At 30.8% G+C, this 25,942-nt stretch overlaps 1 protein-coding gene across 1 annotated transcript; it reads left to right on the top strand.

The window, feature by feature from the left end:
* The first annotated feature begins 21,932 nt into the window (after positions 1-21,932).
* LOC127129216 (uncharacterized) lies at positions 21,933-24,031 on the top strand. The gene is made up of 5 exons (XM_051058482.1): positions 21,933-22,546; positions 22,829-22,905; positions 23,020-23,056; positions 23,166-23,238; positions 23,376-24,031. The coding sequence occupies exons 1-5, from the start codon at positions 22,264-22,266 to the stop codon at positions 23,905-23,907; spliced, it is 1,002 nt and encodes a 333-aa protein (XP_050914439.1). The 5' UTR covers positions 21,933-22,263; the 3' UTR covers positions 23,908-24,031.
* Positions 24,032-25,942: the final 1,911 nt, after the last annotated feature.

The raw sequence follows: 25,942 nt of genomic DNA, 5'->3' as shown, positions 1-25,942 counted from the left end.
ATACATGCCTAAATTTAATTTAGTAACTTGGACTGCATAAAATATTAGTAAATTTTCCTTTTTATACAAAATCAAAGTATGATCATGGTACAATGCAAAATATTAGGGTTATGGTTGAGGCTGAACCCGTGTACTTCTCTAGTTCCAAAGATGATAAACCTATAGTGACATGTATACCGTATTTTGGGGTCACTTAGGAGATATGAGATATAGATTATTTTGTATTCAAAGTACCTTTATTTAAATACAAATTGACAATAATACTAATGTACAAACCGATGAGTTAGGATTCACACGAGTTAACCTTCACAAGATAACTTATATGAATGAATCACTCATCATGACATCCTAAGAAAAATAAGTTTTTTTATGTAATTGATTATTCTGACAATAGATGATCAACTGTTCTCCAAGAAAAATGCAATGCCCTAGTCTGCTTTCAGGATTACCGACTGACCCCGTAAACCAACACGAGCATTTTCAGCGTGTTTTATCCTCACTTACACGCTTCCCGGGAAACTTCCCCGAACATCACACACCCAAATACTACTCCAATTAAAACCTCAACAACTATGGAGTTCTTATTTGTTAGGATATTGAAAAGAAGATGAATCTTGTTGGTATATGTAGTACCATTTAATTCTTATAAGCTTTTCTTCAACCATGCAGTCTCATACCTGCACAGACTCATATCCTCTCATTCCAATGTGAATTTGGGTGACCACTCCATGCATTCTTCGGTTTCAGGTATGACAACCACTCCCCGATCTCTTTGGCCATGGGTGTTACATTCTCACCAACTTCAACTTGGTTCGTCCCCAAACCATATCATATTGAGAGAGGTATGCTCTGATACCATTTGTAACACCCCAGACAACTTTTAGGATTACTGACTGCCCCACAAACCAACACAAATTTCAACATGTTTTGTCCTCACTCACAAACTTTCCGGGAAACTTCCCAGAAGGTCACCCATCCAAATACTAATCCAAGTCAAACACGCTTAACTATGGAGTTCTTATTTTTTAGGATATTAAAAAGAAGATGCATCTTGTTGGTATCGATAGTACCAATTAATCCTTATAAGCCTTTCTTCAACCATGCGGTCTTAAACCTAAACAGCCTCAAGATCTTCTCATTCCAAGGTGAATTCAAGCAACCACTCCTCGCCCTCTTTGGCCTCGGGTGTGACAACCACTCCCTAACCTCTTCGGCCTTGGGTGCTACATATCCATCAGCTTCCATTTAGTTCATCGTCAAACTATATTGTATTGGGAGAGGTCTACTCTGATACCATTTGTAATTCCCCTTACTTCTTTCAGGATTACCGACTGGCCCCACAAACTAACACAAGTCTTTTCAATATGTTTTTTCCTCAGTCACACATATTTCGGGAAACTTCTCATAAGGTCACCCATCTAAATACTACACCAAGTCAAGCATGCTTAACTATAGAGTTCTTATTTGTTAGGATGTCAAAAAGAAGATGCATCTTATTGGTATAGGTAATACTAATCAATATTTATGTGTTTTCCTTCAACCATGCAGTCTCATACCTCCACAACTTCAGGATCCCTCTCATTTCGATGTGAATTTGACGATCACTCTCCGAACTCTTCGGCCTCGAGTGTTACATCCATTCTTCACCTTATTCGGTCTCAGGTGTTATACACCCACCAACTTACACTTTGTTCGTCTTCAAACCACATCGTATTATGAGAGATATGTCTCTGATACCATTTGTAACGCCCAGACTACTTTTAGGATTACTGACTGACCCCAAAAATCAACACGAGTCTTTTCAGCATGTTTTGTCCTCACTTACACGCTTTACATGAAACTTACCAGAAGGTCACTCATCCAAATACTACTCCAAGACAAACCTACTTAACTATGAATTTCTTATTTGTTAGGCTACCGAAAATAAGACACATCTTCTTTTCGGTAGTCTAACAAATAAGAACTTCATAGTTAAGCGTGCTTGACTTGGAGTAGTATTTGGATAGGTGACCTTCTGGGAAGTTTCCTAAAGAGTGTGTGAGTGAGGACAAAACATGCTGAAAAGACTCGTGTTGGTTTGTGGGGTCAGTCGGTAATCCTAAAAGTAGTCTAGGGTGTTACAAAAAACATATATCTCATAGTGACGAAAATCAAGATTTAAATCTTGATATTCTTGAGACCTCTTCTTTTCCAACACATGTGCCTAATTCATATGAAAAAGTTGATACATATTATGTGCATGTTATTCTTTATGATCCTGAAGAAGACATATGATAAAACTAACATGTAAATATTTTTTATTGTTTATTCATAATTTTTTGTTTGTTATAATTTCTAAATATTATACTAACAAGTACTATTATTTCAAAATATAGGATTTTGAGACAAGATACCAAAAGACATCGGGTCACGTTGTGCATCTTGCTTTCTTCAAAATAATAAATCAAATACACAATAATTTTATGTGTTGGTTGTTTACTTGTTTGATGTAATGATGTATAAAATATATGTCATTTTTGTTCCATTTCGATTTTGATATAATAATACATATTTTTGTTTACAATAGTTTCTATTTTGTTTTTGTTTCACAAATGTATTCTTGTTGTGTTCTATACATATGTTATGATTCACAAGAATATAAGTAATGTTAATGAGATTTATGTAAATTAAAAAATATATATATTTATAAAATTATATATTTAAATACGGTTATATATAACAATCGTGGTGGAAAGATAGTAATACATATCATATAAAAAATGCTAAAATGATGTTGTTAGGTATCGAACTTATGACCTTTCCACTTTTCACTATGGTTGTTTAGTCCAATTATGATAAAAAAAATATCCTGTTTTTTGCCACAACCATAATTTGTGGAAGAAAGTGGCGTCATTTCTATCACACCCTTCATTATTATGGATCATTAACCGTGATGAAATCTTATTCTAATAGTGGTAAACAATACTTTTATAGTAGTGTTTTGCTCAACACAACTACTTGATGAAAAATAAGTCAGTATTGTGAGGTATCAATCTAACCTCTCAATTGAATTTAAATTTCAATACCACCGAATAATTTTAAATTTAAGGGAAACAATATTCAAGTATTTTGGATTTTTCTAAGTTTATGTCTCATATTTCTGTCTAATTAAGTACCTCAAACTAGCATGTTGATGAAGACAGGAGACTTAAGAGTTTTTCTTTTGTGAAGGTTTCTAGTTTTAATTAAACCCCCCTACTAGAGGATGATCTGAATTGAGTCCGTTTGTATTTTTAAAAAAAAAGTTATAGTGTAACATAATTTTGTGTAAATATAATTTACAAAAAAAAAAAATCATAAAATTTTTTAATGAAAATTTGGTTTGTATAATTATTTTTAAAATAATATTTTAGATATTTCATCATTTTATTTAAAAAATTTAAATATTAAAATTTAAAAAAATCACTTAAAACTATTTCAAATAAGTTTTTATAAAAATTATTTTTAAAATATAACTTTTTTTAAAAATTATAATTTCAACTATGTTTTAATCTTCAATAATGAATGTTTATATTATAGAATACCAAAATTAATTTTTTAATTTATAAAAAATAAATATAAAAAAATTATAATATTTTAAAAAATAATTTTATAAAATTTATTTTAAAAAAATATCATTTTTTAAAGCTGAAACAAACCTGCCCATAGTCCCTCAAAATTAGTTAATTCTAAGATGGAATATCAATTTTTCAAAAAAAAATACATTTTCCTCCCATTGTGAGAGTAGTTACTTGTTAGAGAGAATTAATGTGGAGACTCCGGTGCCACCATGCACGATTAAAAAGTTGACATATATGCTGCAGTTGCATAACCTACCATTTTCAAGAACCTCGTGATTGATAGAAAATGAAAAGCAATTTTTCTTTCCATGCCTTTTGTTGAAATGAGTCATGCACGACCCATGCATGCAAAGATACCACACACGAGTGAGGAATGAAAAAGGTGCATGCGTACCTTTGTATTGCTATCTAACCTCAAATTCCACTCTCTTAATTTGAACCCTAAGGAATGGAGGAATATAAAATCACATAAAACTGAAAAGCAGGAATCTATAGGACTCTCTAAAGAGAAAGTTCTTATTGGTAAATCTTATTTTATTACACAAGTTGGAGAAAAAGTAACACATATGAACATTACAAAGTTGAGGTGGTGTTTATTACACAACTTTGATGAAAAAAATTACATGAAGATAATTTGCATATTTAATGGCATATATTCAAATCATGTAGACATAGTATGCTAAATAATAAATAATAGGTAAATCTGCGTAGATCTAATTGAAAAATCAAAAGAAAACAAAAAGCTGAATAATAATATTGAAACAAAACAGAGATTAATTTGTAAATATACAGATAAGGAGGAACAAACCCCGTGATTCCCGACGAAAGAGCATATATATATATTTCACATATTATAACTTTTTCCTTAATAAAAAGGTTTAGGTCTGTATCAGAGACAGCGCAGCATTGATCATGTTTCACAGTCTCACACACATGACATCCTCTGCTACTCACTGCTGTCTATTAATTCATACATTTCTTACTGCTTTACAGAGATATATGTAGCTGGTAACTATTTTTTTATATTTATATTTACATCAAATAATATTATGTTATGTGGTACTACCAACCTCAAACTAAATCTTCATGAATAAAAATTAATGAATCATATCCATCCTAGTACTGCATTGCATATGTATGTACATCGCTAGCTTAATATTCATCCGAGTACTGCATATCTATGATCATTGAGTTGTTTTTAAATTTTATATATATATATATATATATATATATATATATATATATATATATATATATATATATATATATATATATATATATATATTAATTTCTATTTCAATATAATAAAGTTTATATTAGAAAGTAAACGATCTTGCACTGCTACTCCTTTTTAGATGGTAAAATTAATTCTTTTAAAAACTATATTCATAGGTATAGAAGATACAACATTGTTATTCATAAATCTTTGAACTCTTTGTAAAAAAATCAACTTCTGCATGTGTTAGGAAACAAAAAATATAGAAAACAAATGGTACGAAAGTCTGTTGATTATTAGAATATGTTTTGTCATGATTTACCAGTTTACTTGAAAGAGTTGTGCAAGCTTTTTGTCCCATAGTAAAACCTTCAATCTTCAGTTCCATCGGTGGAGAAACTTCAGTCAATTCCACACAAGCATGTTTCCCTCCTACCCACTCACACACTAGAGCATCTGATGACCTAAGTGTCAATCTCTCCTCATGTAGATCAATCAAGAAATTCACAGGTGTCTCTTCCTTCAGAGATACTCTGACCCGTCGAAATATTAAAAATAAGACATCCCTAACAAGTTCATGTTTGTATTTAAAGCTCTTTACAATAAACTCTGTGTTCTCCAAATGTATCAAAACACGCCTTACGTCAATAAAAAATAACTGAAGCATAAAGGCGATATCTTGGATATGTTGGCCTAACCCACGAATAGGAATGACAAGAAGAAAGTCTTGAGCATGTGTTGCTCGCAAACAATCAAAAATTACTTTATGTCTTGTAGTCATGTTAAACTTTACATCCATGTCCTTAACAGTTTTACTAAAGAGTGCACTCGACAAAACATGTTGTGCTTTAAGAGGGACGATGTCCTTACTAGAAAAACTGCTAAGGTCAAAATCTGGAATCGTAGCCCTAAGATCATTCAAAGCTCTGTCGAAATTTTAGTTCATACCATATTCTGATTCATCGTTATCACTGTCAATCTTGGGTGAAGATTAAATGTTGGAACCTCATTTTATTGAATCTTGGGGAAGATAAAATGTTGGATATTGCATGCATTTGTTTCTGATATAAAGTAAAAAAGGATTAGATAACTAAAATAAATGTTTAGTTACATGATAAGAGATTATGCAAGAACACCAACCTTAAATAAAAAATAAAACTGATCTTGTAATCCATCACAAGATCTTTTTCAAACTTCTCTAAGTTTCACTTTTTTCATGATAATGTTTTCATTATGAATGTTTGGTTTTCACGACGTAGCGTCATAGATATATAGTGGTGGTGTTCAAGTTCTGTTTGGATGTAGAGGATTTTTTGTGGATTAACGTGTTGACAATATCTTGAGCGTCATTACTTTATAAATAGACAACTAATATAAATTGAGAAAAAACTGAATTACTTTTTCCTCGGTTTTGACCTAAAATCGAGGAAATTATTATTTCTTTTTAAATAAAAAATAAAACAAATAGATACTTTACCCCTCAGTTCCTAAATCAAAAAGGTAGTAGATTGCATCTATTGTAAAAAAAATGGTGATTGGAAAAAAATTGAAAGAAACATGTATTGTTTCCTTTTTTAAATTTTTTTACCATTCATCAATTTCTTTGTGTGTTGTAATAATCAAACAATAGACTATATTCAAAACAAATTGCAGTGTGATTAGGAAAAAATTTCTCAATGTTGCCAACCAAAGAAAGAAATATATTAAAGAATATTTTCTTTGATTGACAACACACTATTACGGAAAACACATATAATGACGGTTGCACGACCGTTGTTAGGTAGCGTGTGGTTGTAGGTATGGTGGTTTCCACAACGGATGACAGGTCATGGTTATAAGTTAGGTAGCGTGTTACCTATAACAAAAGTTTATTCAATCAACCATTGTGAAATAATTTACAGGTCCTGGGTTTGAATCCCAATAACGCCATTCATGCCTTTTACTATTTTGGATAACGTGCTCTACTTATCACAATGGTTAAATTTAAAACCGCTATGATATAATTTCTTACACACACACACACACACACACACACACACACACACACACACACACACACACACACACACACACACACACACACCACACACACACACACACACACACACACACACACACACACACAACACACACACACACACACACACACACACACACACACACACACACACACACACACACACACACACATATATATATATATATATATATATATATATATATATTTCAATTTTACTGCAAACCCAATTTTACAACAATACAACCATTTTTTAAATTGAATTAGACAAAAAATTATATTACATCAATGACACAATTCGATTGGGAACCAAAATTTGTATATTACATCAAAATCAAAATGGCACAAAACAACCTACAATGTACACATCATTACAACAAATAATATTATCTTGTTGTTTTGATGTTTTGTCTCTTGGAGTTTTGACTTTAAACACATATAATTTTAAATAATAATAGTTGTTAGAAAATAACATCACTAGTAGTTATAATATACAATAAATCATGAATGAGGAATATAAAATACTTACTTTTTAATTTTCTCATATGCCTTCTTGATGATTGTTACGAATAGCATGTACATCATCTCTTCAATTTCTTCATATGAATTAGGCACTTGTGGTGCATAAAATGAGTGGAAGGAATATCGAAAATTTCATAATCACTAGGAGGAATATGTTTTCCTTTGAGAAAATTGATCATCTCCTCGAAAATTTTGCAGGGTCTGTCACATAAAAAAATTGTTTTGCTTGAGCAGCCATGATGTATGGTTTGGTGTTATAAGTTGTCTTGCCAAGGTCAACCCGTGTGAATCCTAACTCATCAATTTGTACATCATTATTATTGGAAATCCACTTGCATTTAAATAAAGGCACTTTGAAAGTAACATAATCAATCTTCAAACTCTCCTCAATGAAACCATAAAATGCGGAATTGCCAAAATTGGATTCTTATCATTCAACTAGAGAAATACATGGATTCGGCCTCAACCATAACCCCACTATTTTGAATTGTATTATGATCATCTTTTGCTTTTGTATAAAAGGAATAATTAGAAATGTCGTATGTCATCCAAGTTATCACAATAAATTTTGGCGTGTACGACAATCATTTAATTGTCTCGGATACACAATCATCATTAGAAATCATCATATTAAACCAACTTATGAATTCCTTGTTATGTTGGGTCAATAACAACTTGTCATTCATTCGAGGATATTTTTTCTTTATAACTCTTTTGTGGGCAGCTATGTAAGGTTCAATTACACTAAGATTATTCAAAATATAGAAATGTGATTATATTACTATATCCCGAACCATTGACTTAACATTTAAACCTTGAGTACCTCTGCCTTCAAATCTTTCAGCATGACGAGACTTTGGAATTCTAATAGACTCTATTTTCGACAAACAGTTTGAACAAAACTCAAGAGATTCTTTTGTGATGTACCTTTCAACGATAGAAGCTTTTGGTCTGTGATGATTCTTTATATATCCTTTAAATATAGGATACATCCACCTTAAATAAACTGGACCAAATACCTGATTTCTCTGACTAGATGAACAAGTAAGTGAATCATAATGTCAAAAAATGATGGAGGAAAACACATCTCTAATTGACACAATATTATTGCAGCGTCATCTTCTAATTCATCTAAAATTTTGAAATCAAGAAATTTATTACATATAGCATTGAAGAATAAACACTATCTGCTTATAGTTACTCTTACATTTTTTGGAAGGATGTCACAGATAGCCACTAGTAGAATTTGTTGCATCAAGACATGACAATCATGAGATTTTAAGTTAACTAACTTGAGATCTTTCATTGTTACAAGTTTCTTGATGTTTAAATAGGAACCTTGGGGAACTTTGATATCATGTAAACACTCGTAAAAACTTTATCATGTCAAAGGAAAATAATATCTTTTTCCTCTATATTCTGGAGCCAACTGTTGTAGTATACCCATCTCCACCATATCTAAATGAGAATTCTTATTATCTTTAATCTTGACTGGAATGTTTAAAATTGTTCCTATCAAATTGTCACACATTTTTCTCCATGTCCATCACATCTAGATAATGTCTTACATCAAGTCTAGACCAATATGGAAGATCAAAGAAGACCAGTCTCTTTTTCCAAATAATTCTGTCAATGATACCGTCTTTTTTCTTTCTAAAGACAACATTAAGGTGTTCTTGTCGTTGATAAAATTCATCGTGTGTTAAAGGTTTAGAAGCACTTTCAAACTCATGCTCTTCGTTAAAAGCCTTATGTAATCTATGATAAAGATGATTGGGTTTTAGAAATTTGCAATGCCCAAGGTAAACAATCTTTTTTCCAAACTTAAGCTGGTGAAAACAGGTATCCGATTCACATATAGGATATGATTTATGTCCTTTGACACTATATCCAACCAAATTATCATATGCAGGAAATTCGTTGATTGTGAAAAATAACATTGCACACATCTTAAATTTTCACCATAATATGCATCATCAATGTCAAAACCTTTATCCCACAAAAGTTTTAAATCCTTAATTAATAGACTTAGATAAACATATATGTGTTTCCAGGTTGTCTTGGTCCAGAAATCATCATACTTAACATCATATACTTGCGTTTCATGCACAACCAAGGAGATGGGTTGTAAATCGTGAGAAGAACAAGCCAAAAAGAATGGTTAGTCCTCATATTACCAAAGGGGTTCATTCCATCTATGGAAAGCCCAAGCCTAAGGTTTCTTGGCTCAAGTCCAAAATCTAGAAATAATGAATCAATTTTCTTCCATTGCAAAGAATCAGCTCCATGGTGAATATTTCCATCATATTTTATTTCATATACATGCCATATAATATTCTTTGCGTCGTTCGCATTAGCAAAAAGTCTCTTTAACGTCGAAATTATTGGCAAGTACCATAACACTTTTGAAGGAGGACACTTCTAACATTGCCATTGTTATCACCATTATTATTCTTTAACTTGTAGCGCAACTCACCACATTGTGGACATTGATCCAAATTTTCATACTCTTTCCTGTATAATATGCAATCATTAGGGCGAGCATGTATTTTGACATACTCCAAACCCATTGGATATAACATCTTCTTGGCCTTATAACATCGATCCGACAAATCATTATCTTCTAGTAGCATTTGTTTCAACAAATCAAGCAAATATGTGAAATTTTTATCCGATCACCCATATTTTGCCTTCAGATTAAACAATTTTAACAACGTAGAAAATCGTGTAAAATTGGTGCACCCCTTATATAAAGGCACATATTTGTCGATACATAACATATCATAAATATGTGCTTTCATATAGCACGATTCTCTAATATCTCGAATCATATCTTTTAGTCGATGATCCATATAATCATCATTTCGATCCATTTATGACGTCACATTTTGATTATTATCCACTTCTCCATGACACATCCATGTTGTATAATTTTGACATATTTCATCACAATATAGGTGATGGAATATTTCTTTCTTGACTGTTTTCTAATATTCCCGTAAATAACACAAGGACAATAAAAGATACCATTATTGTCGGAACATATTTTTGGAAAATTCAAGGAATTCAAGAACTCCTTTTCTCATGCAATGGACTTAATCTATTGGTTTTCATCCAAGTACGATCCATAGCAAAATCTGAAATTTATGTCAAAAGAATAGTGTTAATGGAAACCTAATGTTACACACACAACATCAAAAACCAAAACACCGAACCTAATAGGATTATATGCATGTGACATTGTCTGAATAAAACATGAACATGGCAATACCAAAATATAAACATATTCAGAAGCATCATAATGTCTGAATAAAAAATCAACATATCAAACACAAAAACCTTAAGTATATTCACAAAATCCGAATAAAACATGAACATGACAACATGAACAATACACATGACAATGTCAATACACACAACATCCTAGCGAAGACCGTTAACATTCAGAAGTATCAAAAAGAGATCATGGTAAATAGCCCTTACGAAGAACATGATCATTCAAAAGAGTTAGAGAGACATATTGGTAACATACTATAATTCAAAGAGGAGGAGGATTTCCTTTCCATAAATGATATTCGTTTCCAAAAATAAATGAATATGGTGATGGTTTCGCTATCGTCGTCGTCTCGTTCGCCAGGACGCCCATGTGTGTTATGAATGAAATGAAGTACCTGTAATGTTTTAATTTTATGGGAAAACATTTCATAATCGTTGCAAGCTTCAACCATTGTGCAATATGGAACATATAACCACAGTTGAACTAAACAAATGTGGTTGTTATACTTTCAATTTTTAAATAACACCATTATGTGAGTTAGATTGCAAGAATAACAAAATGATTTATTAAGGATAAGTGTTAGAAGAACAACAAAACATAACCAAAGAATTTTTCTATCTTGCAATTCATCCCAAATAATGATGTTTTTGAAGCATGTACCATGAATTAGTTCCCCCCCCCCCCCCCCAAAACACCGAACCTAATAGGATTATATGCATGTGACATTGTCTGAATAAAACATGAACATGGCAATACCAAAATATAAACATATTCAGAAGCATCATAATGTCTGAATAAAAAATCAACATATCAAACACAAAAACCTTAAGTATATTCACAAAATCCGAATAAAACATGAACATGACAACATGAACAATACACATGACAATGTCAATACACACAACATCCTAGCGAAGACCGTTAACATTCAGAAGTATCAAAAAGAGATCATGGTAAATAGCCCTTACGAAGAACATGATCATTCAAAAGAGTTAGAGAGACATATTGGTAACATACTATAATTCAAAGAGGAGGAGGATTTCCTTTCCATAAATGATATTCGTTTCCAAAAATAAATGAATATGGTGATGGTTTCGCTATCGTCGTCGTCTCGTTCGCCAGGACGCCCATGTGTGTTATGAATGAAATGAAGTACCTGTAATGTTTTAATTTTATGGGAAAACATTTCATAATCGTTGCAAGCTTCAACCATTGTGCAATATGGAACATATAACCACAGTTGAACTAAACAAATGTGGTTGTTATACTTTCAATTTTTAAATAACACCATTATGTGAGTTAGATTGCAAGAATAACAAAATGATTTATTAAGGATAAGTGTTAGAAGAACAACAAAACATAACCAAAGAATTTTTCTATCTTGCAATTCATCCCAAATAATGATGTTTTTGAAGCATGTACCATGAATTAGTTCCCCCCCCCCCCCCCCCCCAAAACACCGAACCTAATAGGATTATATGCATGTGACATTGTCTGAATAAAACATGAACATGGCAATACCAAAATATAAACATATTCAGAAGCATCATAATGTCTGAATAAAAAATCAACATATCAAACACAAAAACCTTAAGTATATTCACAAAATCCGAATAAAACATGAACATGACAACATGAACAATACACATGACAATGTCAATACACACAACATCCTAGCGAAGACCGTTAACATTCAGAAGTATCAAAAAGAGATCATGGTAAATAGCCCTTACGAAGAACATGATCATTCAAAAGAGTTAGAGAGACATATTGGTAACATACTATAATTCAAAGAGGAGGAGGATTTCCTTTCCATAAATGATATTCGTTTCCAAAAATAAATGAATATGGTGATGGTTTCGCTATCGTCGTCGTCTCGTTCGCCAGGACGCCCATGTGTGTTATGAATGAAATGAAGTACCTGTAATGTTTTAATTTTATGGGAAAACATTTCATAATCGTTGCAAGCTTCAACCATTGTGCAATATGGAACATATAACCACAGTTGAACTAAACAAATGTGGTTGTTATACTTTCAATTTTTAAATAACACCATTATGTGAGTTAGATTGCAAGAATAACAAAATGATTTATTAAGGATAAGTGTTAGAAGAACAACAAAACATAACCAAAGAATTTTTCTATCTTGCAATTCATCCCAAATAATGATGTTTTTGAAGCATGTACCATGAATTAGTTCCCCCCCAGTTTTATAATAAAACCAACAAAATGGATTTATTTTTTTAGAAAGAAAAAAATATGGCGCGTACAAGTATTATACCTTGATTTTTTGTTATGTAAGGTTAAATAATTGTCATAAAATGTATTAATTATAGTAGTGATGGTTTTTAAAACGAATATGTCATAAGTAATATTATTTACATAAGAATGATGACAAATGGGTAAGAAGTTGTAGTGTTAATTAAATTTTGAACGACAGAGTTAATCTTTTTAAAATTAACACCCATTGGCTTAGAAGACACAATATTGTTATGTACAATATTTTAAAATTCATATTGATGATCATTCTGATCAAGGTATTGGATCATTGGTTCACTGGTCAAAACAATGGGTAACTGCTCGGACCACATAGTTGTTGATCCACTATATATAGAAATAAAAATCTTAATTGACATAAATTTATGATTATAAAATATTTTTAAAAAAATTATATAAAATCTAAACAAATTTTTATTACACATGCCAAAATCAAACTCAAAATCCAAAAAAAAGAATTAAATGATTAATTCATATAAAGTAATAATAAATTCTTTTTAATAGACGAAAACACAAAATTATTATTTTATAGTCATTATTTCATATCTAAAACCTTCTTATCTACAACCCTTTAGCAAAATCACTCAAATTAAATGACAAATTCTAAATGTAAAGCAAAAATGTAACATTAGAATTGAATAAGGATAACAACACTGCAAATGAAAATTGTAAATAAAAAATAATAACAAAATTAAATAATAGAACTAATCCTATAATAAGGAAGGATATTTGATTATGAGGGTAAAGAGTTTGAGGTGGATTAATGGACGAGAGGTAGATTCTTAAGATTCTAAGAGTTTCATATTATAAGTTGAGACACAAGGGAGCAGATATTATTTCAATTTCAGAATCTTTTCACTCCTTGTCAAATGTGTTAGTAAAAAGATACAATCTGTCGGTACAAGCAAATACACAAGTTCTTTAATTTGACCTCTAAATCGACCGGGGCATACCGGTTTCCATCGAGTCAATTGCATAATTGGTCTTTTGACCTTTTTAACCTACGATGCCTTCTGGTTCACTATCTGAGTGGTCCGACCGGCTGGGTCGAGCCGAGTTTTAATACATTGGTTATGTATGATCTTTTTCACTCTTTGAAATATATTCATAGTGTTTGGTGTTAAGAAGTCAAAAGTGTCAAACACAAATGATATAGAATCATATTGATTTTTCCTGAACATTCTTTATCACGTTTAGCCACTTTGCTTGAAGCAACTTTGAGGGTTAAATATCCCACGGTAAAACATTTGATCCTTAATCTCACAAGTTAAGAAACCTCAAGAAAGTCCATACAAGCATATTTTTCTCATGCATAACCGTACATCATAACATATGATTATCTAAGTGTCGATCTTTCCTCCCGTGGGTTAGTCAAGAAGTTCACATGTGCCTCTTTCTTCATAGATATTATTGACCGCCTAGATATATAAAAAATGAAATACCTAATAAATTCATGCCGATATTTGAAGTCTAGTAGCTCCTTAAAATGAACTATGTACTCCCCAATGGTCTCTAGGAATACCACACAGCAAACAAGGTAAACCTAATCAGTTGAAAAATAATAGAATCATGAGGTTATTCTTAAGGATAATAATGTATTCAACTTGTTGACATATGCTTTCCTAATCCATTAATAGAAATAGGTTGAAGAAAATCATGAGCATATTTTTCTTGTAAACATCCAAAAATTGTTTTCTGTTTTAGGATCATGTCAAACTTAATTTCTATATCCTTAACTATTTTACTAAAAATAGAAATATCCAAATATGATGGACTTTAGGAGGAATGATATCATTTCAAGTAAAGCTGCTAAGGTCAAAAGTCATAATCGTACCGATAAGATCATCTAAAACTCTATCAAAATGAGATTTCATATTATATGACTCATTGTCTCTCACTATATGATCTTGTGATACCAAAAATTAAGCCCTGGACGCCACCAAAGAATATGAGGTAGTTTATACTATAGAGAAAAAACAAACTCCAACTCTATAGTAAATAACCACACCCTTGATTAAAGGCTTCCAAATAAAGGGCATCCACCAACCACAATTTTTTCGACTGCCCCTTGCAGGTCTTTATCAAATTAAATACATACCTCCTCCACATGAATCTGTTGGAACATCCTCATTCCAAAATAAAGTTTGGGAAAACCCATGCAAGATTGGAGTATGATGACCACTTAATTATGGAAGAAGGCGTATTAACTCAACATCCATATTAGCTTTCTTCATGAGCAACCCCTTCATAAAACCTCTATCTCGACTAACAACCCCTCTGATGAATTTCATCCCTAACACCGAACTCCCATTATCTATATTAAACAACCCTTTATAATGCTTAGTGACATCACATGAAGGCCAAAAGATCATTATCTTACAAATATTCAATTCATGACCTAATCATAGACCCATCTTTAAGATGATGCAAAAGTTTTTAGCCATTTCCCATGAATCTCCTATGAAGGTCCCATAACCAAGATAACAAACATTAAGAATAAGCTTGCATGTGTCTATTATATTATAAAAAAAATATGTTGCACAATAACAAAAGGAGAGGCCTCAACTGCTCTCCTTATTGAACTCAAGTGAATGACACGACAAGTTCATCTCCAAGGTACTACCTTGTTTCCTGACCATAAAGAAACTCAACTCATAAATAAAAAGATGGGAATCTCTCTCTTACCTCATGCAACAATGGTGATCGAAAAAACGTGTTAAAAGAATTTGAGAAACTTATTATGAGCATGGACAAAGAACTATATTCATCTCGCTTGCTCAACACCCTGATTGCACTGTGCCATAAAGCCTCAGTGGGCTTCAAAGAACATTGTGGTCTACATGGAGGGAGGTAGCATGTACGGGTGTATACCCAAAAAACTACATTGTATCTCCATTATAGGGGGTCACACTGGTTGATCCCAACACTTTAATAGTTTATGTGTCCATCTACAACCTTACAAGTCATTGTCTGATGTTAATGTTCATCGTTTTATCTTCATCTTTAATATGATCTCATACATGACCCAAATTGTCGTGTCCCGAGTTTCTTAACATACTATCAACTATATTAGCTAGATCTTATAATTCTCACAATGTATCCAAACCGGTTTAAATGTGATGTTATTGTAGAAATATATGATCACATAACTATGAGAAAATAGCAATCAAACACAAACATCTTTAGATCTCGGCTCAATGATGATCTTTAAAAGTGTAAAAATAGTCATTATTGTGAATCCATTATAGGAGGCACATTGGTTGATCCTAACACTTTAATAGTTTATGTGTCCATCTGCAACCTTACAAAGTTATTGTCTGATGTTAATGTTCATCATTTTATCTTCATCTTTAATATGATCTCATACATGACCCAAATTGTCGTGTCCGGAGTTTCTTAACACACTATCAACTAAATTAGCTAGATCTTATAATTCTCACAATGTATCCAAATCGGTCTAAATGTGACATTATTGTAGAAACTTATTATCACATAACTATGAAAAAATAGCAATCAAACACAAACATCTTTAGATCTCGGCTCAGCGATGATCTTTAGAACTGTAAAAATAGTCATATTGTGAAATTAGTCATCATTTATCTATATTTTAAAAAAAGGTTCTGAGTCGAATGTAAAAGATTAAATATTTCGGCAATTATCTTAATGTGCCTAAATTTATGCAAAAGATTAAAGATTCGATAATTTTCTTAATGTGTCTAAATTTTACTTACCAATTTGACCAACCCCACATTGTCAAAGAGTTGTTTTAATGGAAAATAAATATATTAATGAGGATAATAGGGATTAAACCCTATAACATACAATCTCGAAGTAAAAATGGATGTGCCGAGGGAACAAAAGAAAGAAATGACAAAAAAGAGGAAAAACACCTAAAAGAATAACCCGTGTACAAGAAATAAACATCCAAAAGAGTTAGAAACCTCGTAGAACACCTACTCGGCAAAAGCACAACCAAACATAGATCTGGCTAGAGCTCAGACCTCCCGACCCATCATCAACATACCAAAAAACCAAGGAAACCAATACCACATAGCACCTTATGAGCATGTCAAAACTATTGGTCTTCTTTCAGACACATTATAGAGTTCTAAAGATAGTCAGAGAAAGGTGATGAGTTCAATAAAGACCTGTTTAGAAACCAATTCCAAGACAAAAAATACTCATTTCCACCACATCATTCACATGTTTTTAACGTACTATAAAAACACTTATCATTATGTACATACGAAATGGATCACATCATTCACTACAAGAAATAACTGTTCTTCTGACAAAGCTAAGACCTCGAACAATAAAAAAACGTGGGTATAGGTACTGGGAGCGCTAAGTTTCTTTAAAAAAACCATTTGCCTCAATTTTTAAGAAAAGCAAGGAAATAAAGTTACAAGGGAGCTCGCTTCGACACCCAATCCTTGTATTTTATGTTTTTTTTTCTTCCGTTGTTTAGTTAGTATTTTTCACTTGGCATCTTTCCAGGTTCCATTTTTATCATTGTTATTTTATTAGTAGTAGTATTTACCTCGACTAGATGGTGCAATTGAGAGGTAATATATTTTGTATTAATCAATTTCAAAATACTATTTTCAAAATATTATTTTAATTTTTTAATTGATATGTTCAAACCCCCTTGTTATACAAAAAAAAAACCGACGTTATATATTTATATATATATATATATATATATATATATATATATATATATATATATATATATATATATATATATATATATATATATATATATATATATATATATATATATATATATATATATATATATATATATATATATATATATATATATATATATATATATATATATATATATATATATATATATATATATATATATATATATATATATATATATATATATATATATATATATTAACTGAATTCCCAGAATATTGTGCTATTGTATTTTGTATATTTTATATTTTTAATTAATATTGTCACGTCATATTTTATATAAAATCGACATGACACATATATTGCATGAAATACTTCAGACTATAATATAGCTAGTTTCTAAAATTTCATTTACCTATCAACGCTCAAACATCATTTCGTCACTCTCATTTCGCAAAAAACCTAGGTGATTTTCAAGATGATATTCATGAAAACTCTTCCAACAGATATTCGTCAAACGTCATTTTTCGTAGCATATTCGTTCTTCACTTAAACGAGTTATATACCACGTTTTTTTTCACTTATCATTTTGTCTACAATTTTATGTTAGTTTGTCTTTTGATCATTTTGTTTCTACGATTTTCCATTTGTTTTTATTGAAATGTTAGTTAGTATAGTTTCTCTTGATCATTTTGAGGTTTATTTATATAGTCATTTCGTCAACAAATATCATTTTTCAACAGGTTTGTTCTTCACTGAAACAAGTTATATATCATTGAAACGAGTTATATATCACCAAAATGAGTTTATATCGTTTTGCTTTTCACTATTTATCTCTTGATCATTTTGTTTCTATGTATTTGTCTCATGATAGTCATGGTCGATTCGACAATCACCTCCCATACTACATCTGCTGCAACATTTATTAATACAAATCTTAGAAGAAAAACTATATGTGCCATGATGTGTATCAAGGTGAAAAAATCCCACGAAACTGGTGTTCGCTACCCAGTTACAGTTGATGTTGCAACTGGCAGGGCTTATGGTGAACATGTTGACGATTTTATGGCTTACATTGCGTTACAAGGTAAAAGTAAAGTGAGAATTTTGATAGATAGTTGGCACGATATTGAATAGGATTTGAAAGACGTCATATGGGAAGATGTTCAGGCATTTTATGATTTGTTTGTAAGTATATATGATCATTTATTTTTTGTTTAATACTAATAAATATCTATTGTGGAAACATAAGAAAAAATTTGAGCATGAGAAGAAGAGGTGGAGGGAGGAGCAGGATAGGAAGTTGGAGGAGGAGAGGGAGAGGTTGTTGCAGAAGGTGCAGGAGAGTGTCCAGAAGGAGAAGTAGGAGCGAGAGAGAATGACTGAGGAGAAGGTGCCTGAGAAGTGTATCCATAATGTGTTTGAGGTATAAGTTGTATGTTGTTGTTATTATTGTTTACACATTTTAATTTTGAATTGTATTTATGTTGTTTTTATGATGCAAAAATTGAATCCAGTGGGTCTATTAAGCTACACAAATTTAAATCAGCTGAGAATTCGAGATAATGAATTTCAAAAAGATATGGGTGGTACAAGCGCGGAAGAAAGTTTTTCTGCCAACCAGTGCAGTATTGAACCCACGCCGTCAAAAATATATAACATTGAGAGACAAGGAATGATCATTGACAGTATTGCATACCCATGCTTGGCTAATAAATTAAGTCATGATCCAACTCAGTTATTCGTACTTTCTAGGATTTATGTCCATGAGTTCTTGTAAGTATAGTTTATATGTTGATATCTATTTATATTCATACATTCTTCTACTTTAACATAAAAAATTTATCTTGCAGGACATCCATGAGTTATATGTTGAAAGGAAACTTCAAAACAAGTATTGCATCTTAGATCCGGCGCACATTGGTCTTACTTGCGATTTGTCAGGAAACAATGTCCTTCTTTACTTAAAAGATAAATTGAAAGGGAACATCAAAGATTGCTATTTGGCCTCATTTTATCGCAAGTATATATTAATTTGCATTTTCATTTATAAATCAATTTGAAACATGTTAATTATTCTGAATGTTTATGCAGTGATCATTGACAAATAATTGTTATATGTCCCAAGAAAAATACTATAGCTATGTTTTGCTTGTTGCACTCTGATCTGCCCGAAGAAGTGGTTAACATTTTAAATGGGTAAGTGGTATTATTTTTTACTTTAGAGTTGAATAGTTTTTGTTCATGTTTAATTTTAATTGACATGTGTAAAGCGATGGAGGGGTATAATGCACTCAAATATAATGTACTTGGTAAAAAGTTAATCTATGTTTCCCCAAAAGTAAGTATATTACTTGTGCTTTTTGACATTTTATTATTTGTGTGTATTAGTGTGATATAATATGAAAATGGATACTATATTTTGACATTTTATTATTTGTGTGTATTAGTGATTTTCGACAACCATTCATATGGATACTATGTTATGATATATATGTTCTATATTGTCTCCACATGCATTACAAATGGAGGGATGAAGCATAAAGTATTAACTTAATCCATATCTTTTTAAGTTCATGTTGTTGTTGTTGTTGTTAACTTATCATAATTTAATTTTTATTCTAATTATAGGAGTTTAACAATAAAACACCATAATCAAAAGAAGATATGGATGATATTCGATCACATTGGGCCAGAGTCTTTTTATCTTGTTATGATTCTCTAAAACAATAGTTTTTTCTTGGTTGTAAATGTGTGAATTTCCTTAATTTGTTTTGTGCAAATATGTAAATGAGTGTATTTTGTCTTGATGATCCGAACAATGTAAATTTCTAACCTTGATTTAAATGATATGACTAAAAAAATCGGCAAACCAAAATGACCTTTGAAACCATGGGTGTTTCATGGACGAAGAAAGATCTTCTCTATCTAAAATCTCAAAAATTTCTCCTCTCTTTCAACCTTCCAATCTCACCTAGAACCATATCCTAAAATTGAGAGATGGTGAAAGAGTATCTGAAACCTAAACTCTAGCAGAAAACTCTCTATCCAAAGGTCTTTTATAAAAGAAGACCCTAAAGTACTTAAAATAGTACACATTATATATCGATAAATGGAACACTATGTAAGGTAAGGACATCATAATAGTTTGTACAAATTTGCAAGGCTATGAAAACTGGACCAGACCGGTCGGTTCAACCGGTTAGATTGGGAACCGAGCCTATATCAGATATATTAAAACTTTATAATAGGCCTGCCAAAGAATCAGAACAAAAACCATAAATTGGATGGAAATCGGGAAAACCGATCAAATCGAGGGTTTTTCTAGTCACATAGATTGAACCGGATTTTAACTTTTTCAGCTTTTTTGTTTAAATTTGTTTAAAAAAACATATTAAAAGGTGAAAAAAATCAATTTGGTACTATTGAATCAGATGAGTCTCACAGATGAAAGCATCTTTCTTACCCCTTCAAAATTTTGATTTTCTTAATAAAAAGTAGAGACTTCTATTTATAAATAACACTCTCCACATTAATTTCTAATATTTTTAATGTAATATTTTTAATGTGAGACTTGATCTTGTATTAGTGTTATGACAGCTTTTTCACAAAGTTGATAACCCTAAAAAGAAATGTGTTTCGTTCTAAATTATAATACTATTTTGCCTAAAACAAGTACCACACTGATATTTTTTACATAAACCATTGAGATTCTCATGAAGAAATTAAAGATAATAAATATCATTGATTTATATAGTAAAGAACTAGTGTTAAATGATATAACCTAGATAATAACAGTCTGACTCGGTCCAACCTGATCAAACCTTAAAATCCTAAACCCATATTTATATCGGTTCAATGTTCGAGCCGGTTTTATTACCTTCCAAATTTATAATTAATTTGTAACTTATATATTTCATAACATTAGGTAATAAATAATTAGCTAATAAGCTAAAAATTTAATTTTGGGATTTACTATCGAAAGGTACGTACACTCTATATCATTTGTACACAAATCAAACTCTTTGTTTGACTTCGCATGAAGCTAAGAATTTGTGGAGTGAGACGTACAGATAATAATTACTATTTTTCTTTTTAATTTTAATTTTCCAATATTGGCAAAACATTGTATTCTTATCACCACAAAAAATAAAGTAATGTTTCTAATTTTTTTTAGTATTTTTTATTCTAACCTATTGTATATGTTATGTACGGTCCCCTACTATATCCTTATAATAAACAAATATAATATCAAATAGCTATAGTTTATATTTTATTATGTCCGAAATTGTTATTCAAGTTGATACGATAAAACTTAATTGTCATCACATGAAATAATCAAGTATATTCTTCTCATTCTTTGATGTACATGCATATAAAAATATACACACCAACATGCTTACGATATGAAAAAATAAATTATTTATTTATCATCTCAAAAGGGCCACAAAGAGGAGAGAAAAAAATAGAGGGAGATATATAGAGAGAGAAGGTATTCTAAATTCTATGTGTGAAGGTGAAGATCAATCTTAAGATACTACTAAGATCAAGGGTTTTCATTTTCAATGTCCAAGTTTGAAGGAGGATAAACAATAGGAGAGAAAGTAGATAATATAATATTCAATGTCCAAGTTTGTGATTTGATTATTCCACCAATTGTTTCATAAAGTGTAGAAGATTGAGAGTTGTGGAAGCTACTAGCTAGATGGATATGAAGGAAGAAGAAACATGTGGTTCAATATGTTCCAAGACAAGTGTTTCAATTAATGAAGAAGGTTGTGAGTTTAGTGATGCAAATGAAGATGATCAAGAAAGTAAGCAGAACAACAATGGAGGAATAAGCTCAAGCAATAGTACTATTGAAGAGAATTCTGAAAAGAAACCATCAGTGAGACCTTATGTTAGATCCAAGTTTCCTAGACTACGTTGGACTCCTGATCTTCATTTTCGTTTTCTTCATGCTGTTCAAAGACTTGGTGGACAAGAGAGTAAGTTCCACACACATACAATCTTTTTTTTCATTACAATGAATCGAATTCGATACCCTAAAATTCGATATCCTCGAGTTTACAACACTCTGATACACCGTGGTGATCCGCATCCGTATCCGCATACACGCATATATAGCTTTTTTTATTTATCATTTCATAATTTCAATTTTATCTTGGGGATCTCATTAGTTTTAGGTAGGTTTAACAATTCAACCATTTTTTTTTTGTATTTAGATTATATTTTTGAATATGTATTGTTAATAATTTTCTTGTTTGTAGGAGCAACTCCAAAATTGGTTCTTCAATTGATGAATATAAAAGGTTTAAGTATAGCTCATGTGAAGAGTCATTTACAGGTAAAAAGTCATAGATAAATATTGTTGCAACTTCTATAGATAAAGCTATCTTTCAATATTTCTTAATATTTATAATTGTTAAATTAATTTCTTCACATATATTTTTTTTTCCAGATGCATAGAACCAAGAAAGTAGTTGACACAAATCAAGGTACAATATAATTTATCTCTTTTGTATGAATTCAATTAACCATCCTCAGTAAGTGATTATATTAGGGTTTTGTACTTACAAGTCATTAATTATGATTGTATTAATGTAGAGAGAAATGTTTATAATCTCACCCAAATTCCTATGCTTCAAGGCTATATTCCAAATCAAAGTTCATCATATAGGTATATTACATATACTACTTTCATAAGTATTTTTTTCTTATAACTTAGTTCGAAGAGGAATTTTTTCGGAGACTGATATAAAATGATCATTATAATAATTGCTTTAAAATCGATGTTTCGTCGTTTTTTTTTTACAGATGTGGATATGGTGATGCTTCTCTTTCTATGTATGAAAACATGGTGCATATGAGCTCAATAAATGAACCTAGAGCTGATTTCTATGGAAAAATGATTGAGAGAACCAATAATAAGAGCCATAGTATTTTCCAAGTCGATTCTTCTGATTTTCGAGAACCATTACCAACAAGTAAAGTTCATGAGTCGAATGAAAATCTCCTCTCATTTTGTGGCAATGAATCTTTAAGAGATGATCTCCATGCTCAGCCAATAGCACAAGACTTCATGCAAAATGATATTTTGCCTGCAAATCAAGTTGAGTTGAAGACACTAAAAAGAAAAGCTTCAGATTTGGATCTTGATTTGGATCTTTCACTTAAATTAAGTTCGAGGAATATCATTGATGATCATGATCATGAGAAGCAAGGGAGTATAGAGGATATTCATGAAGTTCAGAGCAATTTATCTCTCTCTTTGTATACTCAATCCTCTTATGATGAATCTAAGGAGCAAGAGAAAAGAGTCAATATAGGTTTGGATCTAACCATATGAATGAGACATATTCTAAGTGAGATTTGAGGTACTTGTCAGAAAAATATGCATATTGTAACAAAATTATTACAAACATATATCATAACCAGACAAAAATATATTTTCCTTCTTGTCTGTTTCTATATATGGACAGTGAATAACAATTTGTTTATTTATGTTAGGTAGATGCTAAGAAAGAACCATGATATCAACACAGTGTTAGTTTTACACTTTATATTACCATACAACTGTAAGTTCAGTGATTAAAACTATACACTTATTATATATATATATATATATATATATATATATATATATATATATATATATATATATATATATATATATATATATATATGGCTAAAGTTACAGTAGAAAACCTAGTTGAGAGATATCTTTTTGTTGTTATTTTTTCAATGGAATAAAACTGCATCTGTGTAACTTGTTTTTTCATTTAGAATATTTATTAATAAGTTTGATGAATGTTCCTTTGAATGGAATTGTTGATTGTAAAATATTGAGTGAGGGTTTTGTGAAATCCAAACCTTGGCGAATAGAGTCTCTTCTATTTATCTTCTATGGTGGATGGGTATTTGTAGGTTAGTTGGTTCTATGACATATAGCAGTCATAGGGTTGGCTAGTTCTACTGTGGATAGGTGGATCGACCTTTCCCCATATTAAATTACAACGGTTCTAACCGTTAGTCGTGGTAATATTTTTTTTTTTTTTTTTTATAACGAGTGTTGTCTTTATAGTTATAATATATAAATTAAAATTAAAATATTTATTATTACGGTTGTTAATGTCAACCGTTGTGAAAGTCATTATATTTTATTACGGTTTTTTAATACGATCGTGGTGAAATTGTTTACTCATATATAAGCGAAATACCTATCGCTTCTTGATAGTATCACCATATCTCTCACAACAAATCTCCAGCACATATTTTCTATCTTCTTCTTCGTCATTAGCTCTCGCTTCATACATAAAGGTATTCTTTTTTTTCCTTGTTCTCTCATTTTCGTGTATGTTATTGTTATGTTTCACATGATTTTCTTCTTGTTCGAGAGTTTATGGTTTTTTTATTATGTTGTTGTATGTTATTTTGAAAAGAGTTTCTCTTCTCGTCCAGATTTCAGATCCTTCTCTCAGATTTCAGATCCTTCCATTATTATAAATAACTCTATTTTACCTCAAACGCGAAGGGGATAAGCATCGGTTACACAGACGAGGTAACAAATGGTGACATGAAAACGTGTCACTTTATCCATCAGTTTTTGAATAACCGAGGGGAAAAGTGACGATGGTCATGAGTTCGATCCCCAACAACCGTAGTTTATTTTTAATCTATTTTTTTCGTTTTAATCTGCAAAGCACCAAATTTGTTTAAACTTTTTAAATATTCTTCATCATCAACAACAATAACACCAATAACAACAACAAAAACAAAAACAATAGAATCCTTAAACATTAAATCTCAAACAACAAAAACAACAACAATAATAACAACAAAATCCATGGAATCTTTAAACATTAAATCTCAACAACAACAACAACAAAAAATAAATAAAATCAGTAGAATCGTTAAATACTAAATTTCAACAACAATAATATTAAATATTTTACCTGATACAACTACAACTAACATTGATAAGTTACGTTCATGTTTTTTTAACTAACATTAAACATTTTTAACAAGAATTACTACAAAATATTGCATTAAGAAACTAACCATGAAATATTTTCCTGCTCTTACTTTCATTATCATTGTTTTCAATATGTTAAGTTTAAATTCCAGCGTTTTGCATTCAAGATGGATAGTTGTGGCATTCACATTTTGATTGACTAGTGAGACTTTCACGCGGATCACTAATGTTTCATGTGGATTGATGTTTTGCCAATGTCTTGACCATTGTTATTTTATAAATGGACGACAAAGATTCGCTACTTAACTGTTTCATCAAATTCAGCATAAATAAAAAAATAAAAAACACGCTACTTTACTCCTCAGATTTCAGCAAAACTGAGGTAATAGGTCATAAAAAAAAATTTAAA

The sequence above is a fragment of the Lathyrus oleraceus genome, chromosome 3 (genome assembly GCF_024323335.1).
Source record: "Lathyrus oleraceus cultivar Zhongwan6 chromosome 3, CAAS_Psat_ZW6_1.0, whole genome shotgun sequence".
Classification (NCBI taxonomy): Eukaryota; Viridiplantae; Streptophyta; class Magnoliopsida; order Fabales; family Fabaceae; genus Lathyrus; species Lathyrus oleraceus.
The sequence above is the reverse complement of the archived record's forward strand: the minus strand, read 5'-3'. Positions and strand labels throughout refer to the sequence as shown.

Excerpts from the sequence above, each read along its gene's own strand:
- LOC127129216 (XM_051058482.1), top strand. The coding sequence starts at position 22,264 with ATGGATATGAAGGAAGAAGAAACATGTGGTTCAATATGTTCCAAGACA. Across the intron at positions 22,547-22,828 it reads AAGACTTGGTGGACAAGAGA|GAGCAACTCCAAAATTGGTT; the intron begins GTAAGTTCCACA and ends TCTTGTTTGTAG. Across the intron at positions 22,906-23,019 it reads ATGTGAAGAGTCATTTACAG|ATGCATAGAACCAAGAAAGT; the intron begins GTAAAAAGTCAT and ends TTTTTTTTCCAG.